The 22,673-nt window shown below is 35.4% G+C and overlaps 1 protein-coding gene across 1 annotated transcript in view; it reads right to left on the bottom strand.

Moving 5' to 3' along the window:
- Nucleotides 1-670: 670 nt before the first annotated feature.
- Nucleotides 671-22,673, bottom strand: part of sema4ab (sema domain, immunoglobulin domain (Ig), transmembrane domain (TM) and short cytoplasmic domain, (semaphorin) 4Ab) — a 47,311-nt gene continuing 25,308 nt past the window's right edge. Inside the window, exons 3-15 of the mRNA XM_051136447.1 lie at nucleotides 18,124-18,284; nucleotides 15,270-15,329; nucleotides 15,053-15,151; nucleotides 13,996-14,101; nucleotides 10,420-10,542; nucleotides 10,170-10,297; nucleotides 9,892-10,073; nucleotides 9,600-9,744; nucleotides 8,386-8,575; nucleotides 6,893-7,008; nucleotides 5,995-6,155; nucleotides 5,751-5,839; nucleotides 671-2,570 (exon numbers count right to left, since the gene is read on the bottom strand). Coding sequence (XP_050992404.1) covers nucleotides 1,717-2,570; nucleotides 5,751-5,839; nucleotides 5,995-6,155; nucleotides 6,893-7,008; nucleotides 8,386-8,575; nucleotides 9,600-9,744; nucleotides 9,892-10,073; nucleotides 10,170-10,297; nucleotides 10,420-10,542; nucleotides 13,996-14,101; nucleotides 15,053-15,151; nucleotides 15,270-15,329; nucleotides 18,124-18,284 — 2,414 coding nt within the window. The 3' untranslated portion in view covers nucleotides 671-1,716. The remainder of the gene's footprint in view (nucleotides 2,571-5,750; nucleotides 5,840-5,994; nucleotides 6,156-6,892; nucleotides 7,009-8,385; nucleotides 8,576-9,599; nucleotides 9,745-9,891; nucleotides 10,074-10,169; nucleotides 10,298-10,419; nucleotides 10,543-13,995; nucleotides 14,102-15,052; nucleotides 15,152-15,269; nucleotides 15,330-18,123; nucleotides 18,285-22,673) is intronic.

The raw sequence follows: 22,673 nt of genomic DNA, 5'->3' as shown, positions 1-22,673 counted from the left end.
ACTGGGAAAGAAAAAAAAAAAAAAAAAATTTGCTTCAGGTTACTCCCAATACAGTGGAATAGCTACAATCAGGCCCAATATATTGCTGTGCAAAGGCAAATCACACCAACTACCCAAAAATCTTGTCTCTTTGACTGTGATTTGTTCTGTGACGGATTGGCTCAACTATCTCCCAATGCTAAGATTGTAAAAACTCAAAATTCAACCAAAAAAAACACTCTCTGAAGCCATTTTGTCAGTTCCAGTGTTGAAGTTCCTGTGTTTTGCCATTAGGGCAGAGTGAAGTGGTTAAAATTGAACGAGGTAACCAGACAATATAACAGGTCCACGTACCGAAATAACACTTTTGAATAGCATTTTTATATTGAGATATTCTTATGTTAAAATAAAAATGATAAGAGAAACATCTACCCGTACTTGCACATTACCGATCAGCACAACTTTATGCATTACAAAATACTTACTTAAATTAAACCACTTGAAAAGCATCTTTGAAAGCTTAATTTTTGCATTGGTGCAACATTAAAGGGACAGTTCTCCCAAAAATGAAATATCTGACATTCACTCACCCTCGAGTTTCTCCAGTAAAACATAAAACAGATATTTTGAAAAATGCTGTTAAGTAAACTGTGTCTGTTTGACTACACAACAAAAGCCAACGGGAACTAAACTCTTCGGTTACCAACATTATGTGGGTGAATAAATGTCAGAATGTAAAGGGTTACTCCACCCCAAAATGAACATTTTGTCACTTACCCCCATGTCGTTCCAAACCCGTAAAAGCTTCGTTCGTCCACTGATGACAGATGGACTATTTTGACAATGCCTTTCATACTTTTTTCGGGTCTTAACAGTGGTATTTACCTGGCAGTCAATGGGACAAATCTTTTTCATCCAAAATATCTCAATTTGTGATCCCAAGATGAACGAAGCTTTTACGGGTTTGGAAAGGCATGGGGGTAAATGATTAATGACAAATTTTTCATTTTGGGGTGGAGTAACCCTTTAATTTGATTTCTTTAAAGACTATAAAAGGAAAAAAAATATATAAACATATACCTCATCTTAACATTCAAAAATTGGAAATAGGTAAGAACAAGGAACAAAGGCAAAGACTAAAAAAGATGTGCGACATAGCAACTCTGAACATCGTAGACAGAGTAACGTTACAGGAAAATGATTTTTTTTTTTTTTATCAGAATGGAAAATAGGAAATTTCAAAAAGCAAGTTTCTGAAGTTGAAAATTGCAGATCGTCAGTATAATTAGTTAAGCTGCCTCTCTTAAGAAACTTTACATTTTAACGTCCATAAAAACGTGTATTATAACATTTTAAAAGCAGCTTCTAATATCAATTAAAAAGTTTGAAGAGATCATCAGAAATCTTGAACTGATATATTTCTTACATTTGCCTGAAAGTAATTTACGAGAGGCATTAAATCTGATATACTTTAGACTGAAACAAACAATAATTGTCACATAAATTACAGCTTAAATACAGACAAACTGAAAAATGTACACTACTGTAGTACCTAGAGTTAAACATCTGAGTCGTACAGCTCAAAAAACGGTTCATAAAAAGGTCCAATGTGCCATTTTTAACAGTTTTTTTCCTCTTGGTCTGCAAAGTGGTTCAGCGACAGGGCTCGATACAGCAGAAGCCCGATTTGGCTCAGAAAAGAGGTTTACAGCGAACCTATCAAACTAGACGAGTGCATCAGTGCATGGGTGTGTTGGGTAGGTGACCATTCGAGCTGTTCAGCACACTGTTGCTCAGTGTGATGGGAGATTTGCCGTTATGTGCCTGACCGTTGCGGGACTGTCCGTTAGGAGATTGTCCGTTCCGCTTTTCCGAACGAGGCGAATGCCCTCTGAGAGACTCTCTTTCCTGAGGCGTCGCACTTCCGCCCTTCTCGGCGTCCCTGCGAGAGGAAGTCTGCGGGACTGTCCTGCTGTGACAAAGGTGCCTGAATCTGTTAAAAGCAATCATTAGCAAGGCGCTGATGCACAGGGCTAACAGAACAGACACCACTACTAGCTCCTGAAAGTAGGTGGGCTTGTCTGCTTGCTTGAGGTTTTCACCAGGCTCGGTCATTTGTGAATTCTCCTTACCCATCCTAGAGAATCGAGTAAAGTTCCTGCTTTTGCGCGTCGTGCTCATTGGCGAATCTTTGAGCGTGACTGTAGGGTTCACTTCTTCTGGTTTAGGCCTCGGCTCTGTCTGTGTGGGTGTTGTCAATCTGGTAGTGGAGACGGGAGGTTTACTTCCTGCTTCGGTGGATGGGGTGCTGTGTGGGCGGTTTGGTGTGGCTGGTATGATGGTGGGGCTGCTTTTCTGTTTGACGTGGTAGACGACCAGTGTTTGGGTGTAGCCGTTCTCCACAGCCTGGCACAGGTAGTGGCCCAGGGTGGACGGGGTCACCACAAAGCTGAGGCTGCTGTCGTCTGTCTGAATGTAGATTTTGGGCGAGAGCTGGCTGTTGAGACGCTCCCAGTGGCGTTTGGCGAGGCGTGACGCTTCTGGACACCGCAAGTGCACTACTTCGTTTAGAGACACAGACACCACTTCACCTGGAGGACACACAGCTGAGGAAGTCAGGGGTCAAGGGTCAGCACACACACCACACCACACCAGCAACACAGACATGCAGTTAAAACAGTACTATGTACAGTACTTTACAACAATAAGTACTAAATATGGCTTTAAACTGGACCACAAATAGCCCTTTTCCAAAATAAAAGTCAGTAAAGGTGGTGCTTAACCTTCTGAAAATATTACATGTCCACCTCAAGCGGTCCAAATTAAAATAAATTTCATATGGTTGTAATTTTTGCAACTTTGTTACCTTTACTAGGGCTCAATAATTTTTGTGATGTGGAAAATGCAGATGGAATCATGGAATCCATTCATAAAAAAAATGTAATTTACTGTATAACATGAATTTGACAATTTTGGATGAATAAATCAAAAGTAGGTCAGTACACTTAAATCAAAACGCAATATTAAGCTGCAAAATACTTTTTAAATGTGAATCCTGCATGTTCTGCCTCAGTATATGAGTACATAAACATATAAACAATCTCTAGAACTGCTCTGAGAGTTACTACTAATGAGCATTTCGCTGCTTCTTGTGAGAAAAACCAAAACTACCATCATATCATTTACAAACAGAAGCTTGAAAGTCTTCACAGCAACCCATCAAAATAAAAGTTTGTGTTTAAGTTAAAGAAACTGTGAAAGAAAAATACTTCTTAAATGTAATGATACTACTACTACTAAATTATTATTGAAACATTATGTTTAAGGAATATTTACCAGAATTTATTTACATTTTAAAATGTAAATACACAACATAGTATTTCTGAGAGGGAAAAAAAAAGGAAATAAATAAAATAATATATATATATATATATTTTTTTTTTTAGTATAATTTGATGAAACTATTAAAATGGATTCCAAAAAAGTAATGAAAAGCAGAATTAAGTAAAAATAAAACAAAAGCAAAAGTATTTCACTGGGTCTTAAAAATTTAATTTTTGTTAAACTTTAAATAAATTGCTGTTAAATTGTTTATGTTTCGTGATCTCAATTAGACATGCTATTTGATTTATACATTTTAATTTAACCATTAAAACACAGACTACAAAAAAAATAAATAAATAAATAAAAACACAAAAAAACAAAAAAAAACAAAAACAAAAGCAGAATTCAAAAAAACTAAATATGATAAAATTGAATTTGGAAAGAATAAAAAGGATTTCATAGTGCCCTACTTTGCTCTATGTAGGACATGACTAAATAGTTTAAAACTCTAATTTGTGTGAATATTTTCTAGAAAAAAAAAGCACTGCAAACACACTAAAATTACATTTAAATTTTAATTCACCTCTTTTTCAAATAAATAATCCAAGTTACTTTGTTTTCCTATTTATTCACTCGCGCCTTTCCTGTCTCACGTTGAGAGAAATTGGGAGTGAGTGCAGAGGCAGATGTACTTCCTGCGGCCTGAGGCATATTCATTTAACTTTTGGTGTGAAAAGGCCTTTACAGTTGCATGAACTTTCAGGTTTTTTGTTATTAAAAACAAATAAGCAAGCTCAGCCCAGGTGACAGAAAGTAACGCAAAAGTAATGTAATGCTTTACTTTCCATAAAAAGTAACTACCACAATTAGTTACTTTTTTATGAAGTAATGCAATATTGTAATGCATTACTTTTAAAGTAACTTTCCCCAACAATGCTATACTAATCACACAGTTTGGGACAAAATGTTTGTTTGCAGTTTATTTACTATAGATTACATTTTTTTTTTGTTAAAATATTTTTTAACAATAAAAGGGTTGAATAGAAACACTAAAACCTGCTTGAAAATTTAGGTTTTGGAATAAAATTATTAACCTGTAATGCTGTGGATGCCACAGTTGATTAAATGTTCCTATTTTTAATAGTGAAAAAAATATGCAGTAATGGGATTGTATGAAAAATGACATTGTTTTGGTTATTACTTTAAAAAAAAAAAAAAAAAAAGGGGTCATAAATGGCACTGAAAGATTTAAAGATTTGGTAACAATGAGACAAACAATAATGTTTCAGGGACCTCTATTGAGCTAGCCAAGCATAAGTAGGGTCCTATGAAATCAGTTTTATTTTTTTTACAAATTCCGTTTTTTCCCTTTTTAATTTTTCTCAACTCCTTTTTAATGGTTAAATTAAATTTTATTAATCAAAGAGCATGTCTAATTAATTAAAATCATGAAATGTATACAATTTCACATCAATTTAATAAAGGTTTAAAAAAAATGACATGTTCAGGGCCCTATGAAATGTTTTATTTTTTCTCACCATATGTTTTATTGTTATCAAGTTCTGTGTTTTAGCATGTGTAATTATTTTAATGCATACTTAATTTATTCAAATGTATTCTTAAAAAACCTTATGAAAGTTTTTTTTTATCCTCAGAAATTCTGTGTTGTGCATTTAAAATGTTTTGGTTATCAAATGAAGGCATAAAACATTAATTTCATTTATGTTTTAATGATTAAAAATTAAGCAAACTTTTTTTTTGTCAAACAAAGGGGAATTTACAATTAAAATTAAAACATGGAAGAAATGTTGTGTGATTATACCCTAAAAAATAATGTTTGTTTCATTTTAGTAGTAGTAGTAGTAGTAGTAGTAGTAATAGTAGTAATGTACTTCTGGCACAATGTCTTCAAGTTAAACCAGACTTTTATTTTGACAGGTTGCCGTGTCTACTTTTACATTTCTATGTGTATATGATATAAGGCTAGTTTTCCTAAAATGGAACGGTCAAATGCTCATGAAGTGACTCTCAGCAGATACTGTTCATGTATTTATGTCCTCATTTAGTAAGACGACAGACGCTGAAATCACTGCGAGCTTCAGTGTGTGTAGTAAACAAAACCACTCGTCTGCTCCATTCATTAAAACAGAGACACGCAGAACATACAGGATTCACATTTAAATGGTATTTTTGCGGCGTAATATTTACAGATACTAGTCCATATTGCATATTAAGTGTAATGACCTACTTTTGATTAATTCATTCAAACTTTGACAAATTCCGTGACATTCCACGTTATTTAGTAAATTCTGTTTTTATAACTGCATTCCGCGATTCTGTCTGCGTTTTCCGCATCACGGAACAAAGTATACATGAGACTTGTGGATTAGAAATCATTTACACATTGATGCCTAAAAATTATATACTTGTATACATGGTGTACTCACTTGTGGTGGTTCGGGACTGGCCGGAGCGTGACCTAGGGTTCACAGACGTACACTGAGTGGAGACATTTCCCTCATCAACATCCTGGACACTGTGAAGAGCAGTAAAAAAAAGACATTAATAACAAAGGACAGGTTTATGCCCTACTGCGCAGTTTTGAACGATATTAACCTAGTCAATGTGAATGCTCAAATGTGAAATACAAGTGCATTAAACCAGAATACACTTGCCCGTGATGATACTTACAGATGGTCGTGAGTGTTAATATTTGTGCAGAGCTTCCTCACAGGGTCCCAGCCGCAGAAGGGGTCTCTAGCTAAAATACACTCAGCACAGCTCCAGTAATATGAACAGTTGGACACAGGTACTGAAATGACTCCTTCTGAAGAGCCGACCAGAACTGCACCCTGGGACAGAGACAAACATTTATATTTAACGCTTCATACTCTTTCTTTAAAAGTACAATAAATTTACAGTACTTTGAGTAAATTAAGTTACTATGTAAGGATGAAGCTGTAACTAGGGGCTTTGTATTATATTATATTACACTGTGTTACAGATGTTAATTTCAAAATAAACAGTGCAAAAGAATACAGCATATAGCTCTCAGAAAAGTTGTGTTTTAACCGTTGACGGCTTTTTATATTTATGCCAATGTAAGATTCTTAGCATGAGGCTACTATGGGGTAATTCCTTTAGCTTCTAAACATAGGTCTAGGCAAATAAGCACTACACTAGAAAAAAAACTTCTTGCAGATCTAATTCAATTACTGAACAAATGTGACTGCTGAGGTCAGTAAACTACAGCCTGTGGGTCAGTAACACACAGTTCATTTGAAGACTTATACACCAGTTTCTTTTCTTTAACAAACAAGTCACAGAATTAAATACTCTGTCATGAGCAGCTGGGCTCTAATTGGCTGAGCAGTGTGATGGGCGTGGCCTAACACACCATCTGTGTCTCATCAGTCACCTGACATTTAAACCAAAAGTTAATTAGCACCTTGGGGATATAACTATAACCAAGGAACCCTATTTAATGGCTCAAAGAGTAGAACATTGTCTATGTAGTGACCTTGATTGTGTCAGAGTATAAAATCAATTAAACACAGACACAGATGGTTGTTTTCTAAAGTGATGGTACCTTAGAGGCTGATATCAGGAGGTTTTTGACCGGCTGAGGTTGTTGAAACACTTGGATCTCCTCAATGATGTGAGCTCCGTTCTCCAAGAGCACAGTTTTTTGCAGATAGCCAGACTCTACAGGAAAAACGATTAAGGTGATATAAGGCAAAAGACCCCATGAGAGGACAATTATAAGAAACAAACAATATATACAATAATCTTTTGGAAAATGTGGTGTTTTCCTTTAGTCTAATTTGACAATCCAACAAAAGCACTTCGTTTTAGGAGTATTGCTATTACTCTTATTTCAACTGTCAGTAGTTCTTTTTACTTTCATTACATACACAATTTAGCACAATTCAATCTTATTATTAGTTCATAATGTATTTAGCAGTATTTTTCTTTTTATTTCTATATGAAGAATCTCTCTTTTTTTATATGTTCAGTTTTTGATTTTATTTTAATTTTAATGTAATAATGCTGTCATTTTTATTATTTTTGTCAATATTTTTTTTAGCTTTAAATAAAGTATCAACTTTATCTAGCTATTTGCTAAAGCAACAATTTTTTTTTTTAAAGGTTTTAAGTTAAAATTGTGTGCAGGTAATTTAGAACAGAACAGAAATTAAGTCCCTTCAGCTTTGCTATTGAAATACCAAGCACCATGACACTTAAAATCATTTTAGTAGTAAAATTACGGACAAGAAAAATGTTTAAATAGGGATGTGACGCGTGACGATATCCTCCAAAACATTTTGCATTGTTTCCATTAAAGCTGCATCAGAGGGTCGGGGTAAATGTGAAAGCAGAAAGAGCAACACAAACAGTCTTTTCAACCACATTATAATCATTATTTCTGTGTTACAGCTCTTTTAGTTACATTTAAATAATAGAAGTAGTGGGATAAAAGTTTATAGTTTGGGTATAAACATTTATTGTCTACAGTAGCGATCAAAACGAAAGTATCTTAACACTTGTATATATTGTAACACTTATCCTCTTCGGCCAGGAGGTGGCGACAACTGCCTGTTTAAAAAAAAGTACGTCATTGAACCATTCATTTAGGAGATTTCAATAGTCAAGTCTTAAAGAAGTGAGACACTGACTTCTTCATTGAATGTTTTTTTTTTTAAATAATTACATATATTTTTTTTGTTTTTAAAATATTTAAGCAATGAACAGTTTGTCAGAACCACTTGTAAATTACGTTATTTTATTTAGTTTTCTAATCTTTTTTCTCCAGAATTGTGAAGCTCTTCTTTAAATGTTGTTTATTACTGCATATAATTCATAAAAATGGAAGTTTAATTTCATAAAGTTCAAAATGCACCTACATATTTTTTGGCATTTTGTCTTTTTCAGTTGAATAAAAGACTATTTTCCCTATATATGTCATTATTGAGGATTTCTGAAGAAAAGTTTAAAAATCTCGTCTCGTGAACCCAGTCTCGTGTCTCGTTCCTATGTTTTAACTATTAGTATTACTGTGATATGTGAGGCACCAATATTTACCTGTGAGCAGGTAAAGCACAGTGTACTTTCTGCCACGTGCTCCACGGACTCTCTGTGCTGCGATATTGCTGTAACTCTTATCAGGTGACACCAGTGTCAGGCCCTGATTGACCGGTGGAACACTTTTATCAGTCAGGAAGTTGTCCTTAACAAAGCGCAGTGTGTTGTCTGAAGCATTATGAAGCCCACACTGCAGAGATAAACAGCAGAAATTTGAATAGTTGGATTTAAGGGCATAAGAAAACAGAACCAGAGAATCTACTAAAATATGAAATAAAAAAAATTAATAAATAACCAAACAAATACAATACTGTTAAAAAGTTTGGGGCTGGTGAAATTTTATTCATGTTTTTCAAGTATGTCTCTTATGCAGTATATATAAATACAGCATAAACGGTAATGATGGAAAATATTAAAATTTCAACTATTTTTTAATGTAATTTATTCCTGTGATGCAAAGACAGCATCATTACTACAGTCTTCCATGTCATATGACTTTTCAGAAATGATTCTATATGCTGATTTGCTTAAAAATATTGAAATATAAATCTTTTGTTGCATTATACATTTTTAGTGCCACTTTTGATTAATTTCATGCATGCTTGCTAAATAAATTCTTAAAAAAATAAATAAAATAAAATTGACATTTGAAGAGCATATAATACAAAAAATAGGTTGAATGGGTCCTCTAAGGCAGGGGTTTTCAATCTTTTAGATGCCACAGACCCCCTAAATATGTTTATGCGTACTAAACTGTAAAAGACATTTATATAGTTTTAGTATAAATACCCAATTTACACTGTGAAAAGTTATAAGCAAGTCAAAAATGTTAATTGGAAAATATTTTGTTTCTACTAAATTACATTATTATTAATTTTGTAAACTATTATTTAAAAGTACTTTAAATTTTAATATTAGTTTTAATATAATCTGTATTTCTTTCTTTGTTTTCATTTTAACTCATTTATTTTAATCAAAATTTGGATAATTTATTTCTTCCATTCTTATTTCAGTTATATTTTTGTATTAATTATTTTTTAATTATATAATATAATTATAATTACAATAATAATACTAATATAATTTTTACATTTATTTTTACATTTTTTTATGCTTTTTCTCCAAACATTTCCAAGGACCCCCTATCACCCCCTGGGGGCCCCCGGACACCAGTTTGAAAACCCCTGCTCTAAGGACACTTTCATAACACTAACCTCTCCAGGGTTTGCCATTTGCTCCTGTACCCGTGTGGTCCATTTCAAAGTGTCCCGATTCAGAACCTTGTAACGTCCTGTAAACACCTTTTTAATGTCTTTGAGGCTGAATGCACACACGGCTGAGCGACCCAAGTTTACTTGCCTAAAAAAAGAAAGAGAAAAAAAAAAAAGTTATTTTTAATGAGACACAGCTAATTATAAAATAAATCCTCACTAGTTTAAAATGTGAAAAATAAATAAATAAATAAATAACACAATCAGAGTAATAATTTGGAGCATGCTTTCTCACCACTGAGAAGAGAAAATCCCATAGAACAGGGTTTCATCTTCAGATGCGCCCTCTGGTGGTGGAAGGGTGACAATGTCCTGCAGGATGTTGTACGGCAGCTCTTGGTCAGCTTGACATAGCAGCTGAGCCTTGGCGAAGGTGGTCCAGCGCTTTTGCAGAGTACGCTGCCCACCCACATCACTCTAAAAAACAGATTAACACCTGTTTTATGACTGCAAATATGCTGGTGACATGTTCACATACACAAGAATAAGAAACGCATCCAAAACAATACTTACGGTGCAAACTTGGGCAACACGAGACACTGTAAACTTGTCAATGAAGTCATATTCTTTTCCAATCTCACTAAAGAAGAAATAAACCTTCTCCTCAGTGGGAACATATGCAGAGCTGATGAATGTAGGATCTGGAAAAGTGTAGTGAATTAAAAACAGTGTACATTATGAGTAGACAATAAAGCAAATTCATAATCAGTAAAATCTCTCCCTCTTTAGTTTTGTGGCAGCATAAAAAAATAAGTTTTCTTACCTTCTAACCAGCCAAGCGTATCATCCAGTTTCAGATCAACATGGCTGCCCTCACTCAAGTGGCGTGAAATGACGGGCCGAGTTCCTCTGTAGTCTGCCACTGTTCCTGTGTACAGTTCTCCATCTGAAACATGCAAAGATCATTCATTCATAATCTCATTATTATTTAAATTCTTAGTTCCTGAAACTTTTATGGCCTACTTTTATGATTTTTTTGTTTTGTTTTTTAACTTTTCTTTCACTTTCCTTGTTTAGAAAAAAAAACAGCTTGGATATTCCTATTATTTCTTCTTTTGTTTCAATATAATTGCTATTTCAAGCATTTAAACACTGTGTTCAGAGAGGCATCACAAATAAAAAAAGTTTTAAATTCCATAAAGCTAGATGTTGTAGCAATAGCCAAAAATACAATGTATGAGTCAAAATTATCGATTTTCTTTTATGCCACAAATCATTAGGATATTAAGTAAAATTCAAGTTCCATTAAGATACTTTGTAAATTTCCTACCGTAAATATATATCAAAACTTAACTTTTGATTAGTAATATGCATTGCTACCAAATTTCATCTGGACAACTTTAAAGGCGATTTTTCCAATATTTAGATTTTTTGCACCCTCAGATTCCAGATTTTAAGTAGCTGTGTATCAGCCAAACATTGTCTTATTAACAAACCTTATTATTTATTCAGCTTTCAAATGATGTATAAATCTCAATTTCAAAAAATTGACACTTATGACTGGTTTTGTGGTGGTGGGTCACATATTAGCCCATATATTCATGGATGGGTGAACATTTTGAAAATCAAATCAGCTGGGGTTCATGCATAGATGTAGGCCTGTCTGATTGATGGTGAGGTAAATGTGAAGTGAACATTCTCAGGCCTCATGTCTGAAGTCACATGTCGGCCACCCAAAGATAAGCAGATCAAGACTAGGATTTAAGAGCAAGAGGATTAATGGTGTCTGTTCACTGAGAGAAATCTGCCTCTGCCTCTGTCTCTCATTGACTCTACTCGTCTTTACGGCAAGGTCTATTTCACACCACACGCAAAAGTAGCCTGCAAGAGCAAAATTAGCAAAACTGCAACACCTGGGGTTCCGGTTGCACTGTAACACTGCATAGTTTGTTTTTGTGCTGTGCTGGAACCCTGCTTATCAGTCTCCTTGTTGCTATTAAAATACTTTAATATTTTAACTTTGAATTTATTTTTAAGTGGAATTTGTTGTAATTATACTGCATGCATTCACTTTTCTACAATTTTAAGATACTAGTTTGTTTGTGTTGATAAAATGTCAGATCAAAAACATGTTATGTATGGTGTGCCACAGGGCTTTGTATTCGGTTCTTTACTTTTCTCTTTGTATACGTTTCCCTTAGGGAGAGATTATCAGGCATAGTTTCCACTGTTTTGTATATAACACTCTGCTTTGTATTTACAAACCTGAGCCATGTTAACAAAGTATATTTGTGATTTCAAAGATAAGATGTCTAGTAATTTCCTTCTTCCCAAGTATGACAAAACAGAAGTATTAATTATTGGATCAAAAACCTCTGAACATAAGACAACAGAATATAATTAAAGCTCCATTAATTTGTAAGGCATCATGAACTGACATACATGTAATCTGCTAGCAGTAATATAATTCACTACATACCATTTTAAGATATTAGTTTGTGTTGAAAAAATGTGAGATCATAAACATGTCAAGTATGGTGTGCCACAGGGCTCAGTTTTTACTCCTTTACTGTTCTTTTTGTATGTGTTTTCCTTGGAGGGAAATTATCAGGAAACATGCCAATAGTTTCCACTGTTACATATATAACACTGTGCTTTGTATTTCCAAACAGAGTGTATTTGACATTTTAAAGACTGGATGTCTAGTAACTTTTTCTTCTTCCTAAGTCTGACAAAAACAGAAGTATTAGTTATTGGACCAAAACCCTCTGAACATAAGACGATGGAATATAATCAAATGTTCTTTTCATTTTTCTAAAACGTATAGTTCCGGTCATTGATTCTGATTGGTTGAGCTGCATTCTAAGCTGTTGTAAATTACTCTACATCATACACCTTTGTTTAGTTCCGTGTGTTGCTTGGCAACCACTTTCTTGCAACCACAACTATTTCTGAGGAACTACATTGTTTGGTGGAAGAATACGGTTTTTATTTATATCATTACACTTTATTTGCTCTGTTTTATTTTGCGAAACCTTACTATGTATATGGAATAACCGTTCTATGCAATAAGCCCCGCAATAAGCTCTGTGAAGCTGTGGTTTACAGTGAATTTATAACACGGCTTCAAAGGGCTTATTGCTTTAATAATGCATCATGAACTGACATGCATGCAATCTGCTAGCAATAACATAATTCACTACACACTATTTTATGATACTAGTTTGTGTTGAAGAAATGTCAGATCAAAAACATGTCAAGTATGAAGTGCCACAGGGCCCATTATTCGGTCCTTTACTCTTTGTATATGCTCCCCTTGGAAGGAGACTATCAGGAAACATGGCAATAGTTTCCACTGTTACATATAGATAACATTCTGCTTTATATTTCCAAACCTGAGCCAAGTTAACAGAGTGTATTTGAAATTTCAAAGACAGGATGTCTAGTAACTTTTTCCTCTTCGCAGGTCTGACAAAACAGAAGTATTACTTATTGGACCAAAAACCTCTGAACATAAGGCAATGGAATATAATCAAAGCTCTATTAATTTATAATGCATCATGAACTGACATGCATGCTGGCAATATCATCAAATAACATCAAGTATGGAGTGCCACAGAGCTCAGTTCTCGGTCCGTTACTGTTCTCTTTGTATATGCTTCCCTGGGAGGGAGAATATCAGGAAACATGGCAATAGTTTCCACTGTTACATATATAATACTCTGCTTTATATTTACAAACCTGATCAAAGTTAGCAGAGTGTATTTTTGATTTCAAACACTGGATGACTATTAATCTCCTTTTTCTCAGCATAGGCATTAATTATTGGGCCAAAAACTTCTGAACATAAGACAATATAATATGATCAAAGCTCCATTAATTTATAATGCATCATAAAAGTCTATTGCATAAGTCTCTAGTTCAGTCATCAAACTGACATGCATGCAATCTGCTAGCAATTACAATGCATTAGACAGCACAAGCTGACTGGCCTCTGCTGATTCTGTAGCCAATGAGCTTACTTGCTTGACATTGACATTGTAACCTGGTCCAAAGTTCATCTGAAACCCTCATCCTCCCCCAGCTCCACCTGTCTGGATTTGCTACAGGAATGTAGGCATATTCATACAACCTCACAGCAGCATGTCTGTGTATCTACTGGTGTATCTATTTAGTCATATCCATTAACATTCAGTGTTGAAATCTGTTTACAGCAATGTGTTTTCACAGGCTAAGCACTAAATACTAACAACACCATGCTGCTTATGTAAGCAGTGTATAAGCTATAACCTGTTACAGAATCTAAAGTAATCACACACACTATGTGAATATGCTGAATGAAACAGGCCATATAACCTATGCCCGCTTGTTATGTTTATAGCAGTGGATGGATTCTTACCCACAGTAATAGCTGTGTTTTTCTGGTACGGGTCATAAGGACAGCGGCCTCGGCCTTCTTCTGGCTTACCGCTGGTGCCTGTAGCCATGGAAAATGTCTTTGAATTCTGTAGAGGTGAGCACATAAAGCATATGTGCATTAATACACTGATCACAACTTGAAACAATTAGATTAGGAGAAAGTTCACACCACATTTTTGCCCTGCTGATTGTTCAGATTTGATCTGAAGGGACAATGAGAAAGTTAATAACATCCTTCACAGGCTGTGGTGGTTTCATTTAGGAGACGTGCTATTTTGCTTGCACATCTCCTGTGAAACACACAAAGACCTTCTTCCTCTCACACTTATGAAAGCAGAGTGAGGAAGCAGCACTGAGACCGAGTGTTCGCATGACAGGATCACAAAATGCTCAATGGCACGTGAAGGACAGCCACGCAAGTTTCCATTTGTAAAGTGCATATTAACACAAAAGCACTGAACAAGTAAAAAAAAACTAATAAAATCTTACCATAAGAAGTTATAAAGCGAGTAGTATGGAAATTTTACATACACAGCAAAGTTACGCAATATCCTAACATGTCATATGACATGACTTTCGCTGAGGCTGAGGCTGTAGACACTTCACTTCATAGAGGTCAATGCATTGACGTGAGTCATTAGAAGGACACTACATTACACTATTACTAAACATGGGCCCTTAAACAGTATAGCAGCCTTTTCACCATCTCCGACATGCATTGCATTTTGCCTCCTAGTGGAAGTGAACTTTTAAAGTGCTTGTGAAGCAACCTTTACCACTAATATGTTTGAAAGAAAAACATAGACTTTCTACGGTTAATCAATGTAAATAATTGTTATACAATTATTCACACAGACATTCATAATAGCCCATTTTACACATCATATCTGTTCTGGTGGTTGCATACAGATTCTGAGCTCCACATAGCTTCTGAACTACTGGAAACTGAAATTAATATTTGATATTCACAGGCAGTGAAACGGCGGCTTACTATGAGTAAACTGAGGGCAAAAAGATTGTAAAAAGGAATGTCTTACGATGTAGATGCAGCGGGGGCTGAAGGCAAACGTTCCACAGGCGTACATATGGGTGGAGTTTAGCACTTGCAAAACCCTCACAAAGTTATGACAGTCCACCTGAGGGTGGAAAGGTTGGATTTGGTTAAAGACCAGCTTATGAAGACATATTTGCAGTTTAACATAAGGGTCAAAAAAGTCAGACTGTTTAGCACTGAAAGCAATTGGTTTCCCATACCTTCATCTTGCCTTTCATGGAACAGTCAGCAAGATCTTTTTCTGATGGAGACCAGTCCAGCTGAAATTTGAGTATGAAAACTGGGTCAGATTCATCACATGCATATATCACAGCTCAAAGAAAGCTGATATTTCTTTTAAATCTTATTCAACTGTTGCAAGAAAACAAACAACAAAATATAAACACACATACATGCAAACTCATACACATATCTTATGTTCACTTTAATTTTCAGAGCACATTGATTACTTTAAAGGAACCCTGGGTATAAAGACTTGTATGGCTTAATATAACATAAATAATGTCTCTTACTGAAATATGTAGTAGAAAACCCATGAAAGACTTGCATTATTTTTAAAAAATCCACATCGTTTTATACATATTTTGGACAATGGGGGACACCATTTTTTCGATGATGAAAATGGTTGCATTTGGTGAGCTACTGGCGCTACCTGTTGCTATTTTCTCCACAACACAACTTAGGGGCCATTCACGCAGAACACGTTTTTACACTCCAATGCGCTACTTTTCCATTGTTTTTCCACATAAACACGCTTGACAGACGTGCATGACCATTACACTTACACCTCGCGTCTTTTGCAGAGCCTCGCACGAGTGCCGCGTTTTTAGGACGCTATGTCAAGTTAAAAAAGTTTCAACTTTTAGATGCAGTGCTATTCATCAATGTCAGTTCCAAAGCAGTGGACCAATCAGAAGAACTCGGAGGCGGGGCAAGCGTTGCAAGCTTCTGTTCACAGTAGCAAGATGGTATGACAACTATTTTATTTGACAGCAAAATGGTGGAGGAGGCACTCATAGTGGCTGTGTCTGGATACCCTGAATTATATAACATTTCTTCAAGTGATTATCATATTAACTTGGAGAGAAATATCTCTTTCACTGAATATTTTCGTTATTGCATCACGTCTCAAAGGCACGTGTCGAGACTCTCGCGTTCTATGCTGTGTTTTTTTTTTAAAACCATTCCTGAGTGCTGTGTCTTGTCTTTTTAGACACAAAGATGCGTTCTGTGTGAATGGCCCCTTACAGAGTTTACAGGTGGCAATGGATATAAGCGTAGGCTTAAACCAGAAGCCGTACTATAGATTTTTTTTCCCACAAGGAGTCTAAACACCCCCCGATAGCGAGTGAAATCCGTGCTGAGAAACTCCTTCAGTGGCTGTGAAGTCATGACAAGTGTCGGCATGTTTACATCCTGCCAGGATGGCATCTAGCATTTCTTGTCTCTGCCTTTGTAAGCTCTTTTAGTAGCTGTGGTCTACTAAAAGGCATCAGGTCTAAAGTGGAGAGAACAAAGACGCAGGTCTTTAGGAAGTTTTATTCATCGATAGGCATCTTCCCATTCTTTTCTCCTCTTCTTATTGCTAGGAAAGCAGTCTTGTTGCCCTTCGAATTAAAAAAAATTGCAACCAAATGTGGCATCTAGGGGTGTAACGGTACTCAGATGTCACGGTTCGGTACGTACCTCGGTTTGAGGGTCACAGTTCTATATGATTTTGGTACACCAGAAAAAAACAAAAAAAAAAAAAATCTACTATCCTAGGTTTCTTTTCTTGTATTTTAAACAGATAGTAGTACAAATTACACTTTTTTCCACCTACATGTGAAAATACTAAATATTTTATCAAATTAATGTCATATATAGGCTATAAAATCTGCAGTAAATATATACATACAAGGAATAAACACTTGAACTGATAGACAAGGGGAAAAAACAGTGCGACATGTAACGTAGCCTATATATGCTGAGTTTCAGTTCAGTTTTGTGACAGAAAGGAAACTCAAATGGTGACAGTTGATTTTTTGCTGGTATAAGAAAAGTTGAAGTAATGGCGCCTGCACACACAAACACAAAACATACCAGTTCCAGGCTTCTAGAATTGCTAACTTGACAGCACAGTTGGTACTTTATCAAAATAAAACACAGTGAACCAAACATCAGCGCCCGCCTCACTGTGTCACCGGTAGAATGCGACTGAAGTACAAAGTCTGCCTGTATTGCCTGTATTGGTTGTAAGGCCTAATGCACTGAACCAAGATGCCCGTACCGTGACGGTTCGGTACGAATACATGTATTGCCACACCCCTAGTGGCATCGTATCAGTATTTTATTTTCAGAGTTGTGTTGCGGTAAAAATAGCAACAGATAGCACCAGTAGCTTACCGAGTGCAACCATTTCACAGTCATTAAAATAATGGTGCCCCCCATAGTCCTAAATATGTATGAAACGTGTATAATATGTATAATTTTTTTTAATTAACATAAATCTGTCATGGGTTTTCTACTACATATTTCAGTAAGAGACATAATTTACTTTATACTAAGCCATACAAGTTTTAATACCCAGGGTTTCCTTTAAAAAAATAAAAGTTAACAACTTCATAAATTACTGATTTACCTTAGTGAGGGAAAAAAAAAAAACTATTTATTGACAAAATTATTTTGTGATCAGCTTAATCTATTTAAGCAATAAGGTATGAAAGGTCTAGCTAAATTTTGATTAGAGTCATGACTAAAGTGTAAAATAGTATAGTATTTATATAAAATAGTATGAAATAGCATATATATTAAAACACTCAAGTGCCTGCCATAACAGAAGGTTGCTATACAACATAAATAATGATTTGCTATGGAAGCTGTTACTATATTGTGAAATATGAGACGGCTTGAATGCTGCATTCACCAAACAGCATTCAGGGACAACCCTTTAATAATATGCAGTATTTTTTTTTGTTTGATTCACTGGCACGTTTCCATTACTCTGATCTGTGGTGCTGACATAGTGGATTTCTAGGTTATATCCGTCATGTACTAAATCAAAATCCCACTGACCTTCTTCTTCATGGTCATCGCATCAGTCTGACTGACATCGATTGAGAGAACGGCATCACGGGCTCCGACAAATAAAGTGTCCTCATTGTCACTAAGCAACAGCGTGGTGGTGTTGTAAACATCAGGGTTTGTGAAGATGGTAAGGGAGCGACCTGGACTACCTGTGACACAGCAGAAAAGAAAAACAACTATTAAAGTGCAGAAACATAATTGGAAAAACAATTGCAAATTACAGCCTTATTGTAAAGTTACCACTAATTACCATTATTTTTATTTCAAATGATGAGTGAAGAGTTGTATTTCTCAGAATACAAAAGAAAAAATGAGAAATCAATTCATTAGCATAAAGAAAATTAAGTCCATATTTGGAATCATTAAGATGAGACATTTTTAAAAGCAGTTAAGGTGAGGAGTGCATATAATGTGAACAATGCAATGCAATAACCCTATTATCTTGAGGTAATTTAAAACCCAGATGATTCTTGATTCTGTTATGAAAAGATCAAAAGCACAAGTCAGTCATTTTAATCTAAATTGTTCAAAATTACTCTAAATTACTGTAGTTATGACTACAGGAATCTATAACAGCAGTAAACATTCAGTACGATGTAGCAAAACAGCTACATTTGATATATATACAATGACTTTACTCTGGGATTATGACATTTTTCCAAGCATATCAATGTGGCTTTGATGTCAGCTGATGTAAAACATGACAAGAGTCACATGAAATTTGTCTAAACTGCTGATTTCTTATGAATCAGGCATCAGATTATGCATTATAAAAAAACATTGAGACTGGGATATAATAACTGACACCAGGGGGCAGCCTAACCTCCACAAAAACAAGCAGTTATTAATTGTGGCAAAAAACAAAACAGTTCTCACGATAATGACGCAGTGTTTTGGTGAGAATTTGAATCTGCAGGTGTTTTTGATGGTGAGATTAGTTTATTAAGCAAAAAGACTACAACTTTTATCAAATGAGGTTGAGAAACAAGCTGACGTACATTTTAGGACTGAGGTTTGTTCATGAGCAACAATAATAGTGATTAACTACTTATGAAATGTGAAAGGCAAAAGTAAAGAATATAGATTATGGTTTTGTTTCAGCATAGCTACTGTTTCTGAAGCACCTGAATAATTACTCTATAAAAAAAAAAAAAAAAAAAAAATCTTGCTTTGAATCTCACCTCCGTTGAGGAAGTCTATCACCCCAGATGAAAGAGACTGTAATTTCCAAGAAGTCTATTTGTGAAGCGTGCAAAGACAGCAGCGACTTCCTGTTCATTCTTTATAGGTTATATAGAGCGTGCCATAAACGCCTGTTGTGCTTTTGCTCAACTTTTATTAGACTTTCAATGTTGCAGTGGCTTATTTTCACCAGGTGAGTGGTTCACCTCAAGTTTGATGTATGTGTGCATTTCAGCGTGTAAAATTTTTTAAATGTGGTTGCTACTGTTTTTCTCAGAGCCTCAAAACCGTCCGTAGCAGCCAATAACTGCTTCTGAAACATGATCTTCCCATGAAAACCACATTAGATACATCTCAGCTCAATCAGGTTCAGTCTAGACTAAGATAAGATTGGCTAAAACTAAAATGTGTCAGCAGATGCCCAGCTTCTGCAACTGTAACCGCTCGTTCAAAACCTTGATCTCTTCAACACACACACAAACACTGTATTATAAAAAAAATAGGTAAAACCACAATCCACAGCTTTAACAGCAGAACAATGAAAACGGAACTAAATATGAAGGGGGGGTGCATGAATTATTGATCGTGTTTTAATTTGGTTTAATAGGTCGAAGCAAACACACAGCATAACGTGCCACGGTAATATCTGCCATGATCTACATGCATAAACAAGCATGCATGCAGTAATGATGTGCATAGGTTTCTGTTGTAATATCTTGTAAAATGTAATTTATTCCTGTGATCAAAGCTGAATTTACAGCATCATTACTCCAGTCTGCAGTGTCATGTGATCCTGCAGAAATCATTCTTATTTGTTGATTTTCTGCTCAATAAACATTTATAATTATTAGCAATGTTGAAAACAGTTGTTCCGCTTTATATTTTTGTGGAAACTGTGATACATTTTCAGATTCTTTGATGACAGAACATTCTAAAGTAAATAGAATTTTGTAACATTATAAATGTCTTTACTGTCACTTTTGATCAATTGAATGCATTCTTTCTAAACAAAGCTTTAATTTCACCTCAAGTACTGTAGCCATTTAAAGGAGTTTCATGCAAAGTTTAAAACCGTGCACAGCTTTTATGCAAAACAGTAACGCTAGCTCTCAATTTAGTTTCATTTTAACTGATCACATGGAACTTTGTTAATATTTAAATCTAAACTTGTTGATGAAGAGCCGAAACAAGTGCACAGATCTCAGAATAGACAGCTATGCTTTATGTCTAGACCTGAAACTCTAATTGGTTTAGTTAACAATGAAAACCTAAATACCATACCTAAAAATTATGTCTCAAAAGACAAGTGGGTAAAATCTACATCTAGAAAAAAGAGTGACTGTTTCTCTGTAGGCATCTGTCACTATGTCAGCTCTTGAACAGGAAACTTGCTCGGGTCTAATACGAACATGGTTCAATACTTGAGTGGAGTGGAGAACAACTAACCACAGAGTTGGAGGAGAGAGAAAAAAAAAAAAAAAAAAAAAACCCAACAGCTTTAGGAAGTGTTTTTTTTTCCCAATACCTATGCATTAATGTGCATTTTTAATATTATTTTATTCCATAAAGGCCACTTCAACTTCAGAACTTGATATATTTTATAGTGTTAAAGTTAAATTTATTTCCCAAATATGACGAGAAATCTTAAATGTATTAATTTTCACCTTAAAATACAGAAAGCTGGTAAAAAAGAACAGAGGGGTGAGGTGGCGTTACGCAACTATTTCAGATCTGAAAAGCTCTTGCCAGTGCTTACCAGAAACACACAGCACTATCCGGGCCGTCACAAAGTGTTTGGAAAAGCACCGAAAGCAAGGATAGTGAGGTCATAATGGAAGCTCTGTGACAAAGCAAGCTTATTAACTTCTAAGTCACATAAAAATCAACACATTTTTGCCCTAACCGCAGCCAAGAACATGTGAACGCCTTCTCCGCTTGCTGTCACGACCCTGAGATGAAAACATTGGGCTCCGTGGGGAGGCTAATCCTAAAGCTGAGCCGCAGCATACCAGCTGTCTTCTCCAAACAGAGCTCTGAGCGAGCAGAAGAACGTCAGCACTGCTTTTCCTCCTCCTTCTTCTCCACCCATTTTCACCATATATCACTCACAAGACACATGACATCCTCTGTGTAACTGTAGCGTCACAGAAATCTCCACAGATTTCGACAGAATTCACACCTCCTGAGACTGGGTGTCAAACGTTTTAGTTCGTTTGATAACAGTTACAGTGTAACTCTCTTGGCGTGTTTCGTAACATGTTTAAAAACAAATTTTAGACTGACTTTCACCAAAATCAGTTTAGGAAATATCTGCCAAATGTCTTTTGAGGCGTGATAAGCAATCTGCTCAAAAACAGATGATAGAGAGATAACAAGATTATTACAAAAACGACATATACTGTCTTTAAAAATTGAGAAGGAAGAGGTGTTTCCAAGAAAATATAGGCTTATTAGCAGCACGTAATGGTGACTGTGGCCTCTTAAGCGTTTCTCAGATATGAAGTCCTCTAATTTCTCGTATGAGCTGCTCTCTTGTTTGTGAGGCCTGTAAAGAATGTGGATCTGACAGTCAGCACACGGCTGTGAAATTATGCAACCCCAGGGTACGTTCTCTCAGAACAGACCAGAGAAATTTAAGAAGTGCTTCAGTTCTTTTATAATGACCCAAACATTTAAAACCTTTAAAAATGTCTTAACAAAATAAGTCTTCCCCGGATTAACCCTCTACATGCGAGTAAATCACTTGGATATGTGATTTTACGTTTACATACACCTTGCAGAATCTGCAAAATGTTAATTGTTTTACCAAAATAAAAAGGATCATACAAAATGCATGTTATTTTTTATTTAGTGCTGACCTGAATGAGATATTTCACATAAAAGACGATTACATACAGAGAAATCTAAAGACATACAATAGAAAATAGCTGAATTTATAAAAAATGACCCCATTCAAGTTTGCATACACCTGATTCATAATACTGTGTTGTTACCTGAATGACCCACAGCTATGTAGTTGTTCATGAGTCCCTTGTTTGTCCCGAACAGTTAAACTGCCGCTGTTCTTCAGAAAAATCCTTCAGGTCCCACAAATTCTTTGTTTTTTCAGCATTTTTGTGTATTTGAACCCTTTCCAACAACGACTGTATGATTTTGAAATCCATCTTTTTACACTGACGACAATTGAGGGACTTATATGCAACTATTACAGAAGGTTTAAATGCTCACTGATGATCCAAAAGGACAAACGATGCATTAAGAGCCAGGGGGTGAAAACTTTTGAATTTGAAGATCAGGGTAAATTTAACTTGCAAGTATTTTCTGTAGCTTCTGAAGGGCAGTACTAAATGACTAAA

Source organism: Labeo rohita, chromosome 19 (assembly GCF_022985175.1).
Source record: "Labeo rohita strain BAU-BD-2019 chromosome 19, IGBB_LRoh.1.0, whole genome shotgun sequence".
NCBI lineage: Eukaryota > Metazoa > Chordata > Actinopteri > Cypriniformes > Cyprinidae > Labeo > Labeo rohita.
The sequence above is the reverse complement of the archived record's forward strand: the minus strand, read 5'-3'. Positions and strand labels throughout refer to the sequence as shown.